Here is a 23,353-nt window from a genome sequence, read left to right on the forward strand (position 1 = left end):
CTCAATTGTATTTCTTTCGTTCCTCACGTCCTCGTCTCCTCAAAATGCATTGGAGCAGAATATCTGGGGTTCCTGCCCTGTGGGCCCGTATTCGCAAAGCATCTCAGAGTAGGACTGCTAATCAAGGATCAGGTTTCAACTCTTCATTGTCATCTAAAAGGCAAAACTTTATCCTAGATCAGCACTCATACTCTGAGACTCTTTGAATGTGAGCCCCAATCTTCTCCAATGTGTTTTCAGAAGGAGAGAGGAATCAAGGAAACACAATTAAGATTCAATCTCCCCATCAACAACTCTGCACAACATAGTGTACTTAACCTCATTTCCTGTTATTGCTGCTGTCCTCAAGCTCCTGCAAATAACAATGAACAACACAATGCCAATGGGAACAGGAAGCCATAACAGCTGAATCGAGACAGTCAACATAGTTACACCCATCACCAGACAAATAGCAAGCCTTTCATAACACTGCAGCATCTCTCTATTGCATTCAACTTCAGCACATATCCATATCACAACACAACACGTCCTTTTGACTGCTGTGCCTCGTGTAGTCCTAGTATGGCAAGTCTGCGTGAGCATTTCTGACACTGCTTCTGTGCAAAATATCAGTCGCAATGCCTGGCAAACTGTTTTCACAACTCAGGAACCTCATCAACAACATGCTGTAATGGTCCTAAAATCCACACAGAAATAATGCAGAATATGTCAGAGAGGAACGTACCCACCCCTCTTCTGCCTGTGCCCCTCACCCCAGACCCCGCCCCCATCCCCTTGGCCCTCCGCATACCACTTGAGACTCCTGCTCCTAATATAGACCCAACTGGTTTGTGGGACAGGCAGGGGGAGAGGAGCCTGCATGTAGCAGGACCTAGCGTTTGTTGTTGGTTGCGTAGAGCCCAACTCTTTCATGGAGAAAAGACATCCGCCTATCAGGCAGGTAGGTCATGGAACACGAGTAAGCCGGATTTGTGTTCGAGAAGTGCGTGTAGGATTGAAGCATTTAGGACTACAAGGAATAAGCTGGGGTAAAAAGCCTATTGGATTGTAAATAATGTTTTTAGTTTAGAGCTTAGTTCACCTTGATCCTGAATGTTTTTCCTTCGAGCTTCATTCCAGCAGTGATTTTAGAGCACTATTATCAAAGTGTTAGAGAGTGATTGAGGTTGTTGGTGATTTTTTCTGTTGGTCTAGATCTCGTTTCGAGAGATGCTTGAAGAATTGAAGAATGCAGGTAATTCAGGTAACCTTCGGTGTTTGTGTGTGTGTGTGCATGTACATTTGTGTGTCTGTTTCGTGGAATGAGGTGTATAGGGGATCTATAACTGTATGTGTGTGTGTGTAACTTTGTCCCCACTTCACCTCCCCATAACTTCAGAGGCCGATGTTGAGATCTACATGAAGTTCATGAAAAGTCATTGCTGCTATGAGGCCATTCCAACCAGCTGTAAACTGGTCATATTTGACACAACACTACAAGTAAGAGTCAAGTTTCCTGTAACCCACGTGTATGTTGGAACTGAACAATACACAATAATTTGGGGGCAAAAAATAGTCCAGGGTGGTGTTCAGCAGGGCACATCGTAGCAAAATGTCTTACAACAGGTTACAGGAAACGAAAATATGTGTTCTTACTTGACAAATTCACATAGTGCCTCCCCATTTCAGAACATATTCTTCCTGCTGAACTCAACCCAGATATTTAATCTCCCTCCACTTCCCAAGGGAAAGGTTGTGGTCCCTTTTGGTATGACATTTTAAGTCAGAGCTCCTCTCTCCTGTAACTACAGTTATAGCTGTTTTCCCTTTTCCCTGCAGCAATATTTAATGTGCTGCAGCAATATTTCATGTGCGGCCCCCTCATTCCTTCTTCCCTAAAACATACTCGCTAGTAAGACCGGTGTTAACTAGTTGTGTTAAAAAGAAATCCTATGTTTGCAGGTGAAGAAAGCCTTTTTCGCTCTTGTAGCAAACGGCTTGAGAGCTGCACCTCTCTGGGATAGCAAGACACAGAGATTTGTGGGTAAGAGAAGAGATTAGGGGGTGCTCTCTTGCTACTTGCTTATGGCAACGCAATGCCCTGAATGATTGCAAGCTTGGGCTGGTTTTGGGGGTAATGTGATATGAAGACTAGACACTAGCTCATATCCATGTCAATAGTGATATGAGCTCTCTCTCTCTCTCTATTGTCCTCACAGGAATGCTGACTATAACAGATTTCATCAACATTCTCCATCGTTACTACAGGTCCCCATTGGTGCGTATTTGAGCCAAATGCAGGTCAATATCCCAAAGTGTCTGAAATGGATTGTGTAGCTCAATAAACATATTTTAAGATGATTTGGACATGAAACATTTTTTGACCAAAATTCTTAAAAGTTAGCCTTTGGTGACAGTGGCCATGTAAACAAAACCAAAGCATGGATTGCAGTCTTACCTTGTCCATAAATTGCTTACAGGGTAAGGAAACCATTTTGTAATTTGGGTGGACTATCCCTTTAAGCCTAGTCCTGGACTAAAAAGCATGTTCAATAGAGACATGATCATGGTTGTGTGAATGACACAGAAATCATTCATAATATAAGTTGTCCAATATGTTTCCCCACTCCCAAAGGTTCAAATGAATGAGCTGGAGAGGCATCAAATTGGGACATGGCGAGGTGATTCATTCAAGTAAATAAGCTAGAGAAGGCAAATGATGCAGTGTTCTATGTCTATGGTATATACTTTCTGTAACTTCCCTTCTGTTTATTTCTCTCTCTCTCTCTGCAGATGTGTACCTGCAATACTCCAACCACTGTCTTCACAGTATCACTCCAGACGCCAGGTGAATCTACGCAGCTCTCAGTCAAGCCAACTCCTGTCACCTGGCTTTGCCTGAGTTATTACTTTTGCTGATACCTTTTTTAATAAGTGACAGACTAAGGAAATTGAGGCTGGGATTCAGTATATTACAGGCAGTGTTCTGGGTTGTGTTTAGTAGGGCACACTGTAGCAAAACGTTTTGCAACATGACCCATGTGTGGATGTTGGTTGTGCTCTCCAGGGTTAGACACAGTTACCATAGGCCTAGTCTGTCTCCCCTCCTCTCTTTGCAGCCTCTTCGACGCCATCTACTCCCTACTGAGGTATAAGATCCACAGATTGCCAGTTATCGATCCCGTGTCCGGAAATGTCTTACACATTCTCACGCACAAGCGAATCCTCAAGTTCCTCCATATATTTGTAAGACAACATGACTTGGAGAAGATGTGTGTGTGTTTATGCTTACATTATATGGGCATCCATTTCAACCAGTGGTGTTGTGAACTGTATGTTTTCCTTTTACATTCATTGTGTTCCTTTAAAAAAAATAAAGTACTCTACACAGAAAGAGACAGTCCCAAAACCCTGCTTCATGCATAAGACGATCCAGGATGTTGGGATCGGGACATTCCGGAACATTGCCACAGTACAGCAGACGGCCTCGGTCTACGATGCCCTGTCTGTGTTTGTAGAGAGGAGGGTCTCCGCGCTGCCCGTAGTAAACGAGCAAGGTGGGTTAACCTAATCTCTTATTCAGAGTCAAACACTGACTCGTACAGTATAGGTGTATGTCCTTATGTAGGTGCCCTTCAAAAAGAAAGTTAGACTTGTAGGATGTAGGTAGGCTATGTACATTATCTCACTGTCCTTTGTACACCAAGGCAAGGTGGTGGCTCTCTACTCCAGATTCGATGTGATTGTAAGTACCCCAAAACTGCCTGTTACAGTTTAATTCACCTGAAAACAATACAAAATAAAGCCCTTCACGTCTTTGTTGGTGCATTGTGTACATTTACATTGTTCCCTCCGCTCCTCTCCTCTTCTCGGAGACAGAATCTGGCCGCCCAGAAGACATACAACAACCTGAACATGTCCATGCAGGAGGCCATCCGGCGGCGCTGCTGTTTCGTAGAGGGTGTCATCAAGTGCCTCCCTGACGAGACCCTGGAGACCGTCATCGATCGCATCATTAAGGCTGAGGTTAGTGTCCCACTCTGCTCCCCCCGGGTTATGTTCATAACAGGCTGAAACAGGGAGGGACTACCTGAACTTGTCGAATAAGAAACACTCGTTCTTATTGCTACGTTTTGCTACGGTGTGCACTACTGAATATGACCCAGGTTGTGTCCTCTATCACGGTGGCCCTGTCTCTCCACTCCATCTAAGAGTTTGTTTAAAAAAGACATCAAAGAAATGGCCGCTGATATGCTGTAACATGTAGCTCTATTAGCCCACACAATGAAATAGAAATAGAGTTATGAAGGTTTGTGACATAGGCCACTCTAGTATTATAATGTATTTCAATGTATTAGCCGTAGACTGTATAGGTATTAGCCCTCTGTTGCTTACTGCTCTGCTCTACTCTACTCTACTTAATTACCGGTAAATCCTTGTTGTCTCACCACTGTCAACCGTTTCCCACCACACACCCCCATCCTCTCCCCCTCCTGTCCCATACTGCCCTCATTCTCTCCACATCCTCTCCACATCCTGCCCCCATCCTCTCCCCCTCCTCTCCACATCCTGCCCCCATCCTACCCCCATCCTGCCCCCCCATCCTCTCTCCATCCTACCCTCATCCTACCCCCATCCTGCCCCATTCCTTCTCCATCCTCTCCGCTTCCACTCCTGATCCTGTCCCCATCCTCTCCCCTCAGGTCCATCGGCTGGTCCTGGTGGACAGAGAGGACATGTGCAGGGGGATCATCTCTCTCTCCGACCTGCTCCAGGCCATGGTGTTAACCCCAGCAGGTATTGACGCCCTTTTAGCCTCTTAGCACCTGTGGGAGTCAGGCCCCCTTGCCCTACCTCCATCTTCCACCGCCTCTAGCCCCACCTCCCTGGCCCAGGTAGGTCCACCCTTTTTCTCTCCTCTCCCCAACCCCCCCAGCTCACTGACTGGCTGTCAAAGACGCTGCCTTGACCCCCAACAACAGCTGCTGCTGCTGCTATATGTTGCCCCCTGTTTCTCTGAGCTTCAGCCACATATCAACCCCCCCACCACATACCCTGAAGCACCAACATGCAAGTGGGCACACACGCACATGCACACACAGACTTTCTCTGCAAAGGGTGATGACCTCTGACCTATCGTTCCCTGCTTGCCTGATGCAAGGGGCGCTGTATAAATCCAATGATTTTCAAATGGACTGGAATCTTGAAGATTCTAAGCCTTTGTGCATAACATTCTATGAACTGGCTGCAGCTCAAAGGCTAAGTTATGGCACCAGGGGAATGTGGTGATGTATCTGCACAAAGATTTGATCTGCGTGCCAAATGGCACCCTATTCCCTATATAGTGTACAACGTTTGACCAGTGTCCATAGGGCTCAGGTGAAAAATAAATAAATAGCTTGGCTTGTGCAAGCTGGAATGGCTCATAGGAGCACGAGCCTATCTTCTGTTTCTGTAACATGAGGCAACTTGATGTACAAGTACACCCCCTGGACAGGACACTAGTCTATCTCAGGTCAGTAGTGCACTATATATAGGTAATAGGGTGACATTTGGGATGCAACCATTGTTAATTTGCATGTCTCAGACTGGTTTGTGTATATGTCAAGAGTCTGTATGGAGCTTATTATCTACATTTATACTGATATAATAAGAACACACTTTGATGCACACAATCTTTTTTTATCATATGCTTTGGATATAATCATTCCAATCTTTGATCGTATTGCATCTCCACTATTGTTTTTTCTTTTCTAGAGATTTCAAGCAAATCAAACTGAGATCACTAGAGGACCATGTGAAGTGGATGAAAAGGGAGACCTTTTTCAAAATGTCAATGTGCTGAAAAACATAATCCGCAACAATCAACTGTATCAGTTGAGTTCAATGAAACACAATTGTCCTTAGTTGCATTTGATCAAATTGATGATGAAAGTTTGTGTTACTTTGTATTGCGCTGAATTTGTTCTGTATTAAACATGTTCTAATCCATTTGACTCGTTTTTTTTATAATGGACTTGCACAATGGATTTCACTGTTTTATGTAAGCTTTTCAGAGAAACAAGTGGAGATAGAAATATAAATTGTATTTTACATAACAATGGCTGGTAGTAACCAATTTATCCAGCAGATGTCAGTAAATAGCTATTGTTTTCGCAAAACCAAGAGGACAGTAAACAAGGAAGCACGTGACATGCTGAGCCAGTAAACTGGGATTACACTACATAGCACAGCTACAAAGTCAAGATTGGCAATATCGTAAGAATTCATGAAAACAGAATTTAGCTTTTTGGTCTTAAAATAAGGTTCGGGTTAGGCATAAGGCTAGCAGTGTGGTTAGGTTTAAAATCACATTTTAAGAAGATAAATTGTAGAAATAGGCGGGGTTTATGACTTTGTGGCTGTAGTAACTAGTGACGACCAGTAACATCGGTTCCTACTTTTTTTTTTCTCCATGACGGGCCTTCGCGGATCTGCCCACGTATCTATACCCCGTGATCGCCAAAACAACATAACAAAGTGGGGGAAAGATGGCGAGCGGAGAGGAGGCTAGACGCCCCTCTGTTTCTTCCTCTTCGGTCCTCGAGGACCTGTTCCCTGCCGGAGGATCAGAGCAAGTATGCGGGGATGGGAACCCTGAGCTCGTGCAACTGCGAGAGCGTCTCCAAGGCTGGCTATCGCAATATGAGCCCTTGTTGTTATGGTTGCAGAGGCTGCTTGTTTGGGAGAGGCCGCTCTACAGCATCTTTGTTGCTCTCACGCTCAATACCTTGTTCTGGTAATGCTAAATCATTATTAAGAATCACTCATGTAATCAGTTATTTTGCACTGAATGGGAAGATGCACTGTAGCTAATGTCGTTTTAGCTTGCTAGTAGTAGCTAGCTACTTAGCTAGATTGAATGACAGCGATAATCCCTCGGACGACAGTGACACTAGCTAGGTGGCTAATTAGCTATTTAACGCTGGTAGTTTGGTATGCCAAAGTTGACCCTAGTATCAATCATGCTAATAACGTTTCGTTAAACACCCTAGAGGTTGCTAGCTTTCAAAAACCTAGTTGACAGCTGTCAACTCTAGCTACCTCTAACAAACCGTTTTGGAGTGTTCAGATAGAAATGTGTAGATATAGAACAAACATGTCTCTCCGACATGTAGACCAAGGAATCATGATGGCTGTATTCATGGCATTTCTATCTGCAACGTTCGACAACTGAACGTGGTCAAGTTGACAGGCGTTCTGTTGCATGTGTTGTCGTGATTCAGGGCAGGGAGCTAGTTGACAGTCTATTCACTCTTGTGGCTAGCTAGTTACTTAAAGTTAGTAAATAGCTAGGAGCTTGACTAACATTGGTTGCATTTTAAAATGGCATGGGTTGTTTTCATTTGTGTTTTACAGGCTTCTGTCTTCGACGTCCCTCCGTCCTCTCTTCCTCCTGAGTCTTTCCATTCTAGGGCTCATGCTGCTGGAGAGATGGAAGGATAAGTTACCTCTTACAACTGGTAAGTAAGTTCATAGTAGGTACATGCATTACTCTTGCCACACCCACTCCTGGCCCTGGGGTCAGTGTGAAACATGAATGGCTGGTATATTTCACGATTTGATAAGATGGTTGAGTGTTGTGGATTTCAATTTGGATTTGATTTTACATGTCATTGTTCAGATTACTTTGATTACCATGCCTACTCTATGAAATCTAAAATGTCTTGTTGATGTTGTTGGACTCCTGTTTATTCTCTCCACTACAGTTCAGTATCCTGAGGCCAACCCAATGGAAAGGTACACATCTTGACTCAATTAAAGGTCCAATGCAGCCATTTTTATCTAATTTTCAAATCATTTCTGGGTAACAATTAAGTACCTTGATTGTTTTCAATTAAAATTGTCAGAAAGAAACAAAAATAGCTTCTTAGCAAAGGGCAGTTTCTCAAGCAAGACTTTTGCTAGGACTGTCTGTGAGTGGTCTGAGTAGGGAGGGGAAAATTGAACATTAGCTGTTATTGGCAGAGAGGTTTGGAATGCTCTTTCTTATTGGGCTATTAACTAATTTACTGCATGGTGATGTCACCATGGAAGGCCAAAACTCCATCCCACCAAAACAGGCTGAAATTGCAGGCTGTCTTTTCAAACAGCTCTTACACTAAAAGGGCATTATCATCATTTTCACAATTTCACAGTATTATTCCAACCTCATAGTGTGGAAATGTATATAAAACACAGGACAATCGTGTTTTTGACTGCACTGGGCCTTTAAACACATCCAAACCCACCCTGCTCCTATAACCCCTTCAAGCACTTTACTGTTATAGTGACTATCATGTGATTATTCAGGCATTTCTTTCCTACTTGTTTGATGGTCTGTGCCTGTCAATAGCACCAGGGCACATATTTATAAAGAGTAGTAGGAGAGCTGATCTAGGATAAGGTCTGCCCTGTCCATAATAATCTGATTCTTTATTACCTAAAAGGCTAAACTGAATCCTAGATCAACACTCGTACTCTGAGACGCTTGAAGCCTTTTAGGTCTGGCTTAGTACTGATTGTGTTCATTTGTTCATCCCACGGTCTCTTTCTCTGACTGCAGAGAGACCATGAATGTGCAACCCCGGCTCCTCAGCATTCCAGAGCTCAGCCACCACCTGGCGGAGAGCTACCTCTACTGCTGCCTCTACATCCAGGAGATGCTGCAGTACAAAAGGCAGAACCACAGAAAGGTATGTTGGGTTTGATGGTGGCTCTGCGGGTTAGAGCACATTGCCTCCAACATCAGGGATGTTGGTTCGATTTCCACATGGGCCACATATACTGATCATGTCATTTGTTATCTGTAGGTCGACGTGTATTAAAGCAACTGCTAAATTACCATATTGTTATATTATAAAGTGCCTCAAAGTCAAAAAATGTTATCGCTTGAGTTGCATACATTTTTAGTATATCTGAAGCAGAGGAGGCTGGCGGGAGGAGCTGTAGAAGGACTAGCTCATTGTAATGGCTAGAATGGAATTCATGGAACGGACTCAAACATGTGGTTTCCATATTTTTGATACCGTTGCATTAATCCCATTCCAGCCATTACAATGAGCCCGTCCTCCTAAAGCTCCTCTCACCAACCTCCTCTGATCTGAAGAGGTATTTGCTGATGCTGAAGTAGTTGTCCCTCCCCTACACTAGTTTCAGCCAACTTGGTCCTCTGTAGCTCAGCTGGTAGAGCACGGCGCTTGTAACGCCAAGGTAGTGGGTTCGATCCCCGGGACCACCCATACACAAAAATGTATGCACACATGACTGTAAGTCGCTTTGGATAAAAGCGTCTGCTAAATGGCATATTATATTATTATTATTATGACACTGCGTCTCTTTTCTCCCTCCAGTTCTGTGCCATGATGTGCTCTGGCTGTTCTGTGCTAGCCGTGGTGGGACACTACGTACCAGGAATCATGATATCCTATATCATCGGTGAGCTGCCTTGCTTTTTCAATCCCTTTTTCCTTGATTTTCACAAAGGCAACCAACCAACCAGTATGCCAAAGGGTGTGGTTGTCTGTAAGAAATGCAGTGCTACTGCATAACAATTGTCAACCAAAGTTATTGCCAATAACTTCTAAATGCAACCTTCATACCACCATTCATAGTGTTTCCATTCCCCAACCTAGAAATGTATTGTGATTTGGCAATGTGTGACACTCAGTATTCCAGGGTCGTAGTCAATAGTTCACACAGTAGCCAAACATTTTGCAATGGGAACCGCTTACGCCAAGTTGTAGCATTTAGAGTAAATGGTTTCTGTTGCAAAATGTTTTGCTACAGTGTTCACTAATTAATATGACCCTGAGGTATATCCCTCCTCAATGGCATAGATGTGTTGTTTGTTTCTATGACTACTTTCTCTGGTTAAACTAAAGATTGTGTGTGTTCCAAATGGCACCCTATTCCCTATATAGTGCACTATTTTTTTAACAGAACTCTATGGGCCCTGGTCAAAAGTAGTGCACTATGTAGGCAAGAGGGTGCCACTTGGTACGTAGAGCTTGTCGTGGTTTGGGTGCGTTCCAAATGGCACCCTATTCCCTATATAGTGCACAATTTTTTTAACAGAACTGTATGGGCCCTGGTCAAAAGTAGTGCACTATGTAGGCAAGAGGGTGCCACTTGGTACGTAGAGCTTGTCGTGGTTTGGGTGCGTTCCAAATGGCACCCTATTCCCTATATAGTGCACTATTTTTTTAAACAGAACTCTATGGGCCCTGGTCAAAAATAGTGCACTATGTAGGCAAGAGGGTGCCATTTGGGACGCAGAGCTTGTCGTGGTGCGTCAAAAGCCATTTAAGTGCCATGTTGGGGTTATTTTTTTGTCCTGTGCCCAGCGCTGAGTGTGTTGGTGTGGCCACTGGTGGTGTACCATGAGCTGATCCAGCGGATGTACACAGGCCTGGAGCCCATCCTGATGAAACTGGACTACAGCATGAAGGGAGACACGCAGCACCGCAAGCACGATAAGAGGAGTGAGTTTACACTGTGTGTGTGTGCGCATTGTCTGTTGGTGTGGGTTTGATGGTGTGTAGGTGTGTGTGTTTGATGGTGTGTGTGTGTGCCTTGCCATCATTCACGTCACGTCACCAGGTCCACTCTCTCTAGCTGTGAACACTGAACGTCAGGGTTGCCTGGGAAATCGTTCTCCTCCCGGTTTGTGGTACTGGTGTGGCAGCTGGAGCTAATTTATTTTCAGACATTTAAATGAATGGCTTGTTGTGTGCCTCTTGTTAAACTCGGGGTGTCCGCAGATCCTAAAAGGCCTTAATAAGTCTTAAAATGTCTTAAATTGCGCTTTCAAAGGTCTTAAAAAATGCAACAGAGATGACTACAGTGTTTCCGTTATATTGTGCAGCTGCTTAATTGTTGCCACCGCGGAAAAACAAACAAAATTGAACGTCAAATAATACTCTAGGTGCACTTTCAAGATCTATTCACATGTATTTCGTATTTATTATGGGTCGGAGGGACAACGGTCCCTCCCACTCCCCTCTTTGCACATGGAGTGAAGGGAGTTATGCATTCTGATAAGCGCAAGCATACTGACAGTTGAGCAACATTTTGAAATATAATTGCGGGAAAGACAGTTTTTCAAACAACTACTGTTACTCTTGTTGAAAAATAAGTCTCTCAGTTTTATTTGAGTAACAACTATTTCTCAACTGTCAATATTGAGGAAAAAACATCCCTTTACAAACGCAGTATGTAATTGAGATGATTCGCCAACGGAGTGGAGCGCACCATTTGCGGTCAATACATCAAGTAGCCTATATAGGCTACCAATGGAAGGTTTTTGTAGGACATTACATTTACTGTTAGATCAATTGCATGGCTAAATAAACAATATCATATTTAGATTTAGCAATCTAGCTAATGTGTTTTGAGTTCCCTCTTCCTTCATTGGTAAATTCTGTAGCATAGGCTATAGCCTTGGCCAATATGCACACACAATATACAGGCAAATTAATCTCTAAAGAGCCAAAAATATATCTAATTATTCTGGATCCTATTTTGACATGTTGCACATCAAAATATCCATCATGCACTCCCTGAAAATGTTAGATGAAATGGCAAACTTATTTACTTGGCACTGGAAAAAGTCAGTCTAGAGCTCTCTCACTTAGCTACCTTGCTTCGAAGTATAGCTATTTGATACCTGATTCACTGAATGAGGGAATTATTTTATTAGACTTTTTGGTTGTAGGCTAATGTTCTAATGTTATAGCATACCTCCAGAAGAGCTACTGTGTGTGTGTGAAGACTTTTGTTCCAGCCCCACTCCTTTGGTGAAATACTTTTTGCTAACATGGGCTCATTTCTTGAGAAGAATATTAGCAGGTGTGGTGCACGCAGACCTCAAAATGTGTATTAAATTGTATGCAAAGTGGCATTAAAATTCAACTTCTTGGATCCTGCAGTTACCTAAACTGTGTGCGTGTGTTGCAGAGGTGAAGAAGGAGGTGGAGGAAGGGGATGAGCCCAGGGCTGAGACGGAGAGCGAGAGCGAGGAGGAGCTGTCCTGCTTTGCCCCGCTGGTAATACCACATCGTCTGCCATCTTGCACCAGGGCACTAGGATTGTGTGTGTGTGGACATATGTACCTATACATGTGGGGACCAGATTTTTGGGGGGACCAACTGGGGACATTTTGTCGGCCCCCACAAGGGAAAAAGGCTATTTCTAGGGGGTAGCTTAGTAGCTTAGTGGTTAAGAGCGTTGTGCCAGTAACCGAAAGGTCGCTGGTTCTAATCCCCGAGCCGACTAGGTGAAAAATCTGCCGATGTGCCCTTGAGCAAGGCACTTAACCCTAATTGCTCCTGTAAGTCGCTCTGGATAAGAGCGTCTGCTAAATGACTAAAATGTAATGTAAATGTAATTAGGTTTAGGTGCAATGTTCCCTCTCATTTTTTTGGGGTCACTGAGCAAATGTAAGATCTGCTGAGCGCAAACTTGAACGTTGTGAAAATTCTGTGCAACTTCCAGTGCCTTACTGTGAACAGTGAGGCTGTACCCGCTTTAAGTTAGTTTTAACAGTGGTCAAGTAGGCTACTGTGGCTATTTGATCATAATGTAGTCCTACTCGAGTGGCCTACCATCAAAAACAATGGAGAAAATGCATCCCAAAACATTTTAACATGGAAATAGCTGTTCTATCGTTCAGCCTACAGTAGCAGCCAATGTGTGGTGTTCAATGTAGGCCTACATTCCATGAGATTTATGGAAAAAAAACATGCAGGGCTTGACATTAACCTTTATCCACTCAGACAAGGAAGTGACTGAAAAATGTTGTTTGATGCAATAAACCACTTTACAAGATATGCATTATTATTCCCATACCATTATTACAGAGAATCAGACAAATTATGCTACCCTCTGCCTATTGGCTTCTTAGCTTATTCAAGCCTGCCTCAAAATACAACACTGCCCCTTTAAGACAAAATAAAGCTCTTTACCTGACTTGCTTTTCAAAGATGTCTAGAAATCTGCATGTTTTGTGCTCTTTTAGGAAGCAATCACTCTCCTATTGCTGACTACAAATGATCTATAACTGGGCTAATAACTCACTAACTAGAAAAGGATATGAACAAAATGTGCACACGTGGCTACATGCAGCTCTCGCTTTGATCTCACGACCGCTTATGCTGTAAATACGGTTCAGTTCAAAGTAAATAGCACAAATCCATATATGGCAATGGTCTATTTGCATATAGGCTTACTGCAGCTCTGATTGGTTATGCTGCACCGGTCTGTGTAGAGTACGGACTGAGTCGAGCGTGTCAATGCAATAGAATCCTACTTTGATGAGTTCTGCACAGCAGTCCTGGGGGAGCTGCGCAGGATTTTCTGGGCTACTGCGCCCCGTGCACAGCTTAGAAGGAACATTGGTTAGGGAAAATAGGATTTTGAATAGGATCAATTGTGTCCCCCCACAAGGTTAGTTAAACAAGACTGTGTGGTCAGTGGTCATTAGGCCATTGGGGTAGCAGTGGTATGTTAGAGTGGGAGATGAGAAGTGATGGGATTAACCGCAGTCCTCGTGACCCTGGAGGGTTGTGCACTAATGTAGTGTCGTACAAGAGAGATGGCTGGGGGAAAGATCCAGCGACCATATTCCTTGGGCTAGTCAATTAATAATTTTGCTGATTCAGAATTACACAAGTGTTGCATCCCAATAATCTTTCCTTTCTCCCGAAGTGTGCACATGTTCACTTCCCCTTATGGGTTTGAAAGGAAATTAATGGTAATGGAAACTCCCTCTAGCCCATGCCTATAAATCCAATGCTTATGTCTGGAATAGAACAAGCGCACACTTCAGGAGGAATGAGAGATTATTCTGACTCAACCAAGATATTCCCCTCAATGAAAGGCTAAATATTTTGTTTTAGTTTTTTACAGAATGTGGTTCAATTAATATTTGAATGTTGACATTTCCTCACAATTGAGAGGATAAGACAATATTATGGCTTGACTTTGTAATAACCTTAATTGGGCTCTAGTATAGGTTGTGTTGAGAGCCTTTCACTAAAGAACAATGATAATGTAATTGAATTGTGCTATGTCATTGGTCAGGTGGATGCAAAGACCACAGCCCTGGCAATGGCCATCACCGACTCGGAGCTGTCTGACGAGGAAGCATCCATTTTGGAGAGTGGAGGGTTCTCCGTATCCAGAGCTACCACCCCACAGCTCACAGACGTCTCTGAAGGTAGTTACCCAAGCACAACAGGCCCTGCCTCCCAAGTATCTGTCCTGCGCCACTTGTTCACGTCCATTGATGGATTTAAAAGAAAAGGAATGGGGTGTATTCATTAGTGCAAACCATAGCAAAATGTTTTGCACCATTAAGAAAAGGCGCACCGGTAGCCTACACACGTTAGCTTGTTGTTATTGTCGGTCAATCAAAGCGGCACCACCGTTAGAGGCTCCATGTGTAGCAAGTGAAGTAGGAGATTTCTAATTAATGCTAAATGGAATTAGGCTATAATGATCAACAACGGGTAGGCTGTTTCATATGAATGGAGTTGTTGTAGACAAGGATGCATCAATTAGCCTTGCTACTTTAGTTAGCTAGCTGGCTAACTTAGCTGGCTACTGTAGCTAGCTAGCTTTTTTACAAAGATTTGATGCATTCAAGACTGGCACTAGCAGATGGTATGATAGATAACCTATGGTAGCAACAAGTTTGTCTAACTAGCGCGAGTTGGTTTGGCAACTTTCTCTCTCTCTCCCTCCGTGTCACACATACCGGCCCCTGCTCCCCTCTCCCCCACCCTTCCAAGCAGAGCACAGCACACAAGCTCTCTCTCGAGTTACACGAGCAAGTCTCCATTGAAGTTGAAAAAACAATCTTTCAAACATTGTATTTTGACTATCCGAAAGAAATATATTATTCTAATAGTGAAATAATTTCAAATGCCCATCCCTAGCATATAACCCAATGTGAGACATACCTCTTACATCAATCTGATGCTTTTACATGTGTGCGGAGGAGAAAGGACAGAATTGGACTGCAGGGATTTCTATAATTGAGCAGCATGTGTTCCACAGTCCAAATCATGTGAATCAAATATTGGCACTAGCAAATTTTGATTTGTCATTATTTTGATGTGCTGTTGACTCCTTCCTCATTCACTATATATTAGAATTACATTTTCTCTGCATATTAAACTGAGACTCAGCGACATGGCGTTGCCACAAGCAGCAGGATTAACTGCAGATATTGTAGATCTTCACTCGCAAAAAAGATCTGGCCATGTGCAGGTGAGCTTCACGCTGCTGCAATGTGACAGCTGCTGGACCAAAACGGCAGAGAAGTTCAGCCTTGCGATTCACACTCTTAGAAGGCAACCCAATATTGAGATTTACTTCATGCATCGCTGACTACCTTTAACCCCATCCTCTCCCTCTCCTGTGACTGTTTAGACCTGGACCAGCAGAGTGTGCACAGTGACCCAGAGGAGGCCTTCCTAAGGGACCTGCCTGAATTCCCCTCAGTTGACGAGTTCCCCTCCATCGAGCACAGCCTCCTCCACTTCCCGTTACGTGGCCCCAGTCAGGGCCAAGGGCACGGGGCTGCGGCTGGGGGAGGAGAGCCCTCGAAGGGGGAGCCCATGAGCCCGGCCAGCCTCCTCATCCAGCACCTGGCCTCCCCGCTCCACTTTGTCAACACACACTTCAACGGACATAGACGGCCGCCAGGTGGGGACCAGGGACCACTGCTGGGGGCTGGGAGAGTGGAGGAGGTGGTGGATGGGGGGGAAAGGGAGTCCCAGGCCCCGAGGCAGTCACTGGAAGCCCTGAGTGAGGAGATCGTGAACACGGCAATCTCCACCGTGGTGCAGAACACTCTGTCGGCCCTGCTGCGCTCCACTGAGGCCAGCAAGGGCCCCTCCATTGCAGATTTCCTGCCCACCGACACGCCCCCCAGCGCCCTGGAAAGCCCCCCCGCCCCTGTCGCCGAGGCAGAAAAGGACCAGGATGCGGTCACTGCGGAGACCGAGGAGAGGAGTGCCGAGGAGATGCCGGACGACACGTTTGTACCGACCGAGGAAGAGGACTTTGAGATTTTGGACCAAAGTGAACTGGAGCAGATGGACGAGGACCTGCTGGGTCTTCTCAGTCCTGATGGACAGGGGGTAGTGGGAGTGGCCTCTCCCACAGACACACCCCCATCTCCAACGCACCAACCGGAGTCCTTCTAGCAGCCTCATCACCGCTCATTCCCAACTGTTTTGTTTTATGTAGATATACATTATACAGATATATACAGTACCAGTCAAAAGTTTGGACACGCCTACTCATTCAAGGGGTTTTCTTTATTTGTACTGTTTTCTACATTGTAGAATAATAGTGAAGACATCAAAACTATGAAATAACACATACGGAATCATGTAGTAACCAAAAAAGTCTTACACAATTCTAAATATATTTTATATTTGAGATTCTTCAAATAGCCATCGTTTGCCTTGATGACAGCTTTTCACACTCTTGGCATTCTCTCAACCAGCTTCACCTGGAATGCTTTTCCAACAGTCTTGAAGGAGTTCCCACATATGCGGATTGTGGAGGCCAGGTCATCTGATGCAGCACTCCATCGCTCACCTTTTTGGTAAAATAGCCCTTACACAGCCTGGAGGTGTGTTGGGTCATTGTCCTGTTAAAAAACAAATGATAGTCCCACTAAGCCCAAACCAGATGGGATGGCGTATCACTGCAGAATACTGTGGTAGCCATGCTGGTTAAGTGTGCCTTGAATTCTAAAGAAATCACTGACAGTGTCAGCAGCAAAGCACCCCCACAACATAACACCACCTCCATGCTTTATGGTGGGAACTACACATGCGGAGATCATCCGTTCACTTCACTTCTATATACCCCCCTACCTTGTCACAACACAACTGATTGGCTCAAACACATTAAGAAGGAAAGAAATTCCACAAGTGAACTTTAAAAAGGCACACCTGTTAATTGAAATGCATTCCAGGCGACTACCTCATGAAGCTGGTTGAGAGAATGCCCAGATTGTGCAAAACTGTCATTAAGGCGAAGGGTGGCTATTTGAAGAAGCTCAAATATAAAATATATTTTGATTTGTTTAACACTTTCTTGGTTACTACATTATTCCATATGTGTTATTTAATAGTTTTGATGTCTTCACTATTATTCTACAATGTAAAAATAAAGAAAAACCATTGAATTAATAGGTGTGTCTAAACTTTTGACTGGTAGTGTATGTACACTTATCAAAGTGTCTGTGGTTAGTGGCAGTTGGTTAGTGATTGAGATCACTGTGGTTGATTCTGCCTTCACACTATCACTGTGTTTTAAGTCCTGAATGGCACCCTATTCCCTTTATAGTGCTCTACTTTTGACCAGGAGCCATAGGGCTCTGGTCAAAAGTAGTGCACTATAGATGGAATAGGGTGCCATTTGGAAAGAAACTTGTTTCTCGAGGCTTGGGCATAATGGCACCTGTGTTTGACAGGGTTTTATTGCTTTTAACCAAGGGAACAAGCCATCTGAGTTTTGGGAACTACTAGTAATATGTGTTTGGGTGGCAGGAGAAGGGTTTGGTGGAGCCTCGTCCCGGATCTGTTTGTGCTGTATGTTGTAATGCCAAATGGATTTGGGTATATTTCAGCACAATCTGCAATGGGACCAGGATATAGGGTCCAGAGCTACACCCACCCTTCTCAAAGGAAATTATTAACAGAGGTTATATGTGGATGGATTCTTTGAGAGAAAGAAAAGGTTTTGATTATAGCTATTAATATATATTATATAAATTATTTAATTTAACGGTCAGTTTAATGGAAATCTATTGTCATCGTGCAGGAATTTGAAAGTAATAAAGATTCTCTATGGTCAGTAACCCAAGTCGATTCTACAATCTACATTGAATTTAGATCTTTAGCAAAACACAAATGTTTTCATGTAGGCACAAACACGTTTGGGAGTTTCATTGAAGGCAGTTTAATGATCAGCAACCCCTCAAGTAAGTTCCACATTCTGCAAAATTGTGAAATCTCCCAAACAATAAGATATTTAAATTTTAGTGTGTATTGGACATTTAAAAAATCTCAAACAGGTGATGGTATAAAATATTTATTTACCCATACAAAACTTACTGTGGTATGCTGACAACCTTTTCAATTGCTCATCGTCAACATCTCCAAGGTCTATATTTTGTTAGTTGTATTCTGTAATGTTTGTAAATGAATGCAAGTGCTCCTTCACCACCAATTGCTTAAGTCCATATATTTGTACTACTTGAAAATCTCAGGAGTGGGATGTACTTTAGTTTGCGCAATGGAAGAGACCATTGCACATAGAAACTAATATGTAGACGCAAATTAATGTGAAGTAGAAAATGGTGGCCACCAATGTCTAGCTTAAAGTTCCCCAACCCAAGTTGTCCCTGTGCACTGTGTTGTAATATAGACCAACCTTTTTCCTGGCCAATGCCTTCCGAGCACTTCTCTGTAGAAAGTTTCCTTCAAAACAAGAGTAATTTGTAACATTGCATGTGAAAACCAAGCATAAAAAATGCATTGTCCTCTCCAAACTTGGAGGGAGCAAGACCGTGGACTTGTAGCAAGCATACAATTTGTATGTTGCAGCTTTTATTAAACCAATGTCCCTTAAAATAGAATTCCTATAACACTAAATTGCCAATGACATGAATTCAATTTCTTCCAAGTGTGATTCATTTAAAAGGTCATTTATTTTGCTATAATCCCAATGTAACCAACTATAAAAAGACATGATGGAATCATTTCAAGATTATATTAACAAATGATGTATTGTAGAAATGTTTGTTTATGCTTTTACTGCTTCTTGATCTATAAAGGCACTTGACAAGAACTGTACTATAGTAAAGGAAGATCTATTTTCCAATTTCTCCTGTTTTTCAGAAATGTACATCTACAAAAGGAACACAAACAAGTTTTTAAATGCTGATAAGATTTATTGCAATTACAACAGGTTAAACACTGACAGCAGCTCCTTGTGCAGTGAAAGAGAATAAAAGAACAACCTGAAACAAAAGGGATGGATTGCAGTTGAAATTGATTTTAGTTTAACCCATATCCTCTTCTCCCTCCTCCTCAAACTCGCCCTCCTCCTCAGCGGTGGCGTCCTGGTACTGCTGGTACTCGGACACCAGGTCGTTCATGTTGCTCTCGGCCTCTGTGAACTCCATCTCATCCATGCCCTCTCCGGTGTACCAGTGCAGGAAGGCCTTGCGTCGGAACATGGCTGTGAACTGCTCAGAGATGCGCTTGAACAGCTCCTGGATGGCCGTGCTGTTGCCGATGAAGGTGGCAGCCATCTTGAGGCCACGGGGCGGGATGTCGCAGACTGCAGTCTTGACATTGTTGGGGATCCATTCGACAAAGTAGCTGCTGTTCTTGTTCTGCACGTTCAGCATCTGCTCATCCACCTCCTTCATGGACATGCGCCCGCGGAAGATGGCGGCCACAGTGAGGTAGCGGCCGTGGCGGGGGTCGCAGGCGGCCATCATGTTCTTGGCATCGAACATCTGCTGGGTGAGTTCGGGCACCGTCAGCGCTCTGTACTGCTGGCTACCTCTGCTGGTGAGGGGGGCAAAGCCTGGCATGAAGAAATGCAGGCGGGGGAATGGGACCATGTTGACAGCTAGCTTACGCAGGTCAGCGTTGAGCTGGCCGGGGAAACGCAGGCAGGTGGTGACACCACTCATGGTGGCTGACACCAGGTGGTTGAGGTCCCCGTAAGTGGGCGTCGTCAGCTTCAGGGTGCGAAAGCAGATGTCATACAAGGCCTCGTTGTCGATGCAAAAGGTCTCGTCAGTGTTCTCCACTAGCTGATGCACAGACAGGGTGGCATTGTAGGGCTCCACCACGGTGTCTGACACTTTGGGGGAGGGCACCACACTGAAGGTGTTCATGATGCGGTCAGGGTACTCCTCACGGATCTTGCTAATCAACAGGGTACCCATGCCAGAGCCTGTGCCGCCTCCAAGGGAGTGGGTGAGCTGGAAGCCCTGAAGACAGTCGCAGCTCTCGGCTTCCTTTCTTACCACGTCCAGGACAGAGTCTACCAGCTCTGCTCCCTCAGTGTAATGGCCCTTTGCCCAGTTGTTACCTGCACCACTCTGTCCTTCAAACAAACAACAGAAAGCACGCCATGAGATGTAGGCTAGGCGTATTACTATGGTAAAATCGACTATGACATGGTAGCATGAATTTGCAATTTCAAAGCATTTGCTCACCAAAGACAAAGTTGTCCGGTCTGAATATTTGGCCAAATGGTCCAGACCGGACAGAGTCCATGGTGCCAGGCTCCAGATCAACTAGAACGGCACGAGGAACATACTTGCCACCTGAAATAAATGAACAATCACATTATGGGTCAGTAGCTACATTTCCATCCAATTTGCAACAGATTTTCATGTGAATATTCTAAAATCTGCATAAAGAAAATATGCGCATTTTCCCACCAGTGGTGTGTTCCCACCAAATGGACTTGTTGCGGATAAAAATTAGTGTGTGATAACGTAGTGCACAAATTTTACTTTTTCACTTAAGTTTTCATATACCGAATAAAAATCTAAAGTTCAATGTGTTTCTATCGCATTTTAAACTCTACCGATAGTTTTGTCACAAACTGTTGCATTAAATAGCAAAATGTGCCTACTCTGGTCTTGGCACATGCGCTCTAGCCACCAGCTTGCAGATACAGTGCGGGTAGGCTAGTCTACATGATAAGCTTTATTATGGATAAGAGCGAGAATATTTGTATTTGTCAAGCATCAACTCACCAGAATCAGACCTTCGATATTTATTGGAAAGGATCAACAAGATCTCATCTGTAGCCTAATAAATGGCATTGTTTCTCTTGAGTCGTAGTGGGAGACCACACACCATATCGTGAGACTCCCAAGTTTACTTCGATATGATGGTTATTATATCAATATTTGCTCAAAGGCGTTTCCACCGCCATTTCAAGCATAATGAATTTTACCAACACAAAAAGATCAACTCGTCTAGCGTATTTTGTTTGGTCGGCATTTGGTAAGTTTACCGACAAATTCTGTTCCTATCAGGCCTGTCATGACATGTACTTTACTTGCGTAAAAAGGTTGGATGGAAACCTGGTTAACCTCTACTGGATCGCTGTCCTGTATACGGGACGGTTGAGCTAACATGCGCTAATGTGATTAGCATGACTATTGTAAGTAACAGCAAACTTTCCAGGACATAGACATGTCTTATATGGGCAGAAAGCTTAAATGATTGTTAATCTAACGGCACTGTCCAATTTACAGTAGCTGTTACAGTGGGAAAAAATACCATGCTATTGTTTGAGGAGAGTGCACAACAACAACAAAAAAACGTATCACGGCAACTGGTTTGATACATTCACCTCTAAAGGTAAACAATGTACTTACATTCAGTAATCTAAAGATCAGTCCCAGAGATAAAATGTAGCATAGTTTTGTTTGATCAAATCCATTTTTATATTCAAATGTAGGAACTGGGCTCTACAGTTTGAACCCCTGCTGTCTCTGGCTCCACACCCACCCTGCCCGGCCATCTAGATGTGTGAAAGTTAGTGTATAAGCTAATGATGCATCATGTATGACATTCCTGGGAGTGTGTAAACTTACATTTTGTATTACCATATCATTTTTGTATGTTCTCTATATAGTTGTGTACCCAAATGTATCAATTGACCAATTCGGCACATTTGGGCAGACTTGATACAAAATAGTCCAGTATTGCAATGCTTCACTGGATCAATCTGAAACTTTGCGCGCACACTGGTGCCATCTAGTGGCCAAACTCTAAATTGCGCCTAAACTTCTATATTATATTGTGGCCTTTCTCTTGCATGGAACAAAAAAATCAATAGAAAACGGATGTTTTTTGTTTGTATTATCTTTGACCAGATCTAATGTGTTATTCTCCTACATTAATTTCACATTTCCACAAACTTCAAAGTGTTTCCTTTCAAATGGTTTCAAGAATATGCATATCCTTGCTTCAGGTCCTGAACAACAGGCAGTTAGATTTGGGTATGTCATTTTAGGCGAACATTTTTTTAAAAATGGTCCGATCCTTTAGAGGTTAAGACCCTTGCAGACTGTATGATTTTAGGCTTCTTATGCCACAATTTTTCTGTCCCAGACAAAATGTCCACATCGTGTGAAATTCTTAGGTCATAAACGATTGTCGAACTTCTTGGCTCTTTCAGTGTGACAGGGCCTAGGTCTGCCGATTTAAGTGCTGCTACTTGAGATCAAATACACTGCTGCTGTTGACTTGAAGCCAATTGCGGAATGTGACTACAGAACAGAAGCAAATCCTACAATCTGGACAGGTTGATATCAATATTTTAATTGTGACTGTGAATCTTAAGACTGAATCCAACATACAGTCTGCAAAGGCTTTAGTTAAAGAGAACACGGCATACTTTTTTGAAGACTTGACACTACTGCAAGCGCAAATACACTTTAAAAACACTTCAACTAGCTCCTTTAAATTGTATTATTACTTTGTCATTAAATCTTCAGAATAAATCAAAATGTCACAATTTAGTTAGCTACCTATGTACATAGAGGATCCTTTCCAGTAAGTTACCTGTTGCCTCATTGTAGTACACATTGATTCTCTCAAGCTGCAGATCGCTATCTCCATGGTAAGTGCCTGTTGGGTCTATTCCATGCTCGTCACTGATTACCTCCCAAAACTGCAAAAGTATGACGGAGTGGTTAGTGGCACGTAAAAGTTTCTCATAGGATTATAGCTAGCAAGCTAAAGTTAGGAGCTGGCTGAGCCGCCATCTAAAGTTGACCGAATTTTACTCTTCATATCAACCACATATTTGAGATAACCAAAGCTAACGTTAGCTAGCTAACTAACAAATACTTTAGTTTTGAGTTACCTTATGAGCAGGCTAGCAACACAAAGTTTGCTAACTTTAGCTAGCTAGTTATTTACTTTGAAAAATGCAACTGAGTTTGCAATACACTTTTATAAAAAATGGCCCTTACCTTGGCACCGATCTGATTTCCACATTGACCGGCCTGCAGATGAACAATCTCCCTCATGTTAAAATCGAGTTGCCGTGTAAATTAATAAAGATCACTTGTAAACATCTGACAATAACTTTAATCTGTACTACGCGCCTTTTTGTAAGCGTCTGAAGTCGAGCAAGCCGTTGAGAGAGAGAGAGCGAGAGGGAAAAGAAAGCTTCAGGGCACGTGAGGAATTTGTCTTCGCATGCATTTCATTGGCTAAATCAATATTACATCATTATCTGATTATCTGAGACTGATCAACAACTACAGGAAGCATTTGAT

The 23,353-nt window shown here is 43.4% G+C and overlaps 3 protein-coding genes across 8 annotated transcripts; 2 read left to right on the top strand and 1 right to left on the bottom strand.

Moving 5' to 3' along the window:
• Positions 1 to 797: 797 nt before the first annotated feature.
• On the top strand, positions 798 to 5,970 carry prkag3a (protein kinase, AMP-activated, gamma 3a non-catalytic subunit). 6 transcript variants are annotated; one of them, XR_005996212.2, is made up of 13 exons: positions 798 to 940; positions 1,195 to 1,243; positions 1,379 to 1,479; positions 1,942 to 2,023; positions 2,199 to 2,257; positions 2,615 to 2,660; positions 2,773 to 2,827; positions 3,099 to 3,225; positions 3,371 to 3,536; positions 3,687 to 3,724; positions 3,859 to 4,005; positions 4,683 to 4,874; positions 5,737 to 5,970. XR_005996212.2 is itself a non-coding variant. In XM_041855680.2 (13 exons), the coding sequence occupies exons 1-13, from the start codon at positions 911 to 913 to the stop codon at positions 5,757 to 5,759; spliced, it is 1,029 nt and encodes a 342-aa protein (XP_041711614.1). In that variant the 5' UTR covers positions 801 to 910; the 3' UTR covers positions 5,760 to 5,970. The 6 variants fall into 6 exon arrangements, 1 of the variants encoding a protein (XP_041711614.1); XR_005996210.2 differs by having other exon boundaries at positions 799 to 940; positions 3,359 to 3,536; XR_005996211.2 differs by having other exon boundaries at positions 801 to 940; positions 1,195 to 1,234; positions 3,359 to 3,536.
• A 445-nt stretch (positions 5,971 to 6,415) lies between these two features.
• On the top strand, positions 6,416 to 16,343 carry retreg2 (reticulophagy regulator family member 2). The gene is made up of 9 exons (XM_041855678.2): positions 6,416 to 6,757; positions 7,378 to 7,481; positions 7,728 to 7,758; positions 8,564 to 8,693; positions 9,351 to 9,435; positions 10,344 to 10,481; positions 11,956 to 12,044; positions 14,080 to 14,215; positions 15,433 to 16,343. Exons 1-9 carry the CDS (start codon positions 6,510 to 6,512, stop codon positions 16,209 to 16,211), a joined length of 1,740 nt encoding a protein of 579 aa, XP_041711612.1. The 5' UTR covers positions 6,416 to 6,509; the 3' UTR covers positions 16,212 to 16,343.
• A 1,356-nt stretch (positions 16,344 to 17,699) lies between these two features.
• LOC121545206 (tubulin beta-4B chain-like) lies at positions 17,700 to 23,245 on the bottom strand. Its single transcript, XM_045209248.1, has 4 exons — positions 23,045 to 23,245; positions 22,632 to 22,740; positions 20,261 to 20,371; positions 17,700 to 20,148 (listed from the first exon to the last, which is right to left on the bottom strand). Exons 1-4 carry the CDS (start codon positions 23,099 to 23,101, stop codon positions 19,088 to 19,090), a joined length of 1,338 nt encoding a protein of 445 aa, XP_045065183.1. The 5' UTR covers positions 23,102 to 23,245; the 3' UTR covers positions 17,700 to 19,087.
• Between the last annotated feature and the right edge of the window lie 108 nt (positions 23,246 to 23,353).

Source organism: Coregonus clupeaformis, chromosome 29 (assembly GCF_020615455.1).
Source record: "Coregonus clupeaformis isolate EN_2021a chromosome 29, ASM2061545v1, whole genome shotgun sequence".
Taxonomy (NCBI): domain Eukaryota; kingdom Metazoa; phylum Chordata; class Actinopteri; order Salmoniformes; family Salmonidae; genus Coregonus; species Coregonus clupeaformis.

Coding starts and splice junctions, on each gene's coding strand:
- prkag3a (XM_041855680.2), top strand. CDS start 911: ATGGAGAAAAGACATCCGCCTATCAGGCAG. Junction 1,244..1,378: donor GAAGAATGCAGGTAATTCAG/GTAACCTTCGGT, acceptor CCATAACTTCAG/AGGCCGATGTTGAGATCTAC. Junction 3,226..3,358: donor TCAAGTTCCTCCATATATTT/GTAAGACAACAT, acceptor AAAAAAATAAAG/TACTCTACACAGAAAGAGAC.
- retreg2 (XM_041855678.2), top strand. CDS start 6,510: ATGGCGAGCGGAGAGGAGGCTAGACGCCCCTCTGTTTCTTCCTCTTCG. Junction 7,759..8,563: donor GAGGCCAACCCAATGGAAAG/GTACACATCTTG, acceptor CTCTGACTGCAG/AGAGACCATGAATGTGCAAC. Junction 12,045..14,079: donor TGTCCTGCTTTGCCCCGCTG/GTAATACCACAT, acceptor GTCATTGGTCAG/GTGGATGCAAAGACCACAGC.
- LOC121545206 (XM_045209248.1), bottom strand. CDS start 23,101: ATGAGGGAGATTGTTCATCTGCAGGCCGGTCAATGTGGAAATCAGATC. Junction 22,741..23,044: donor GAAATCAGATCGGTGCCAAG/GTAAGGGCCATT, acceptor ATACTTTTGCAG/TTTTGGGAGGTAATCAGTGA. Junction 20,149..20,260: donor ACCGGACAACTTTGTCTTTG/GTGAGCAAATGC, acceptor GTTTGTTTGAAG/GACAGAGTGGTGCAGGTAAC.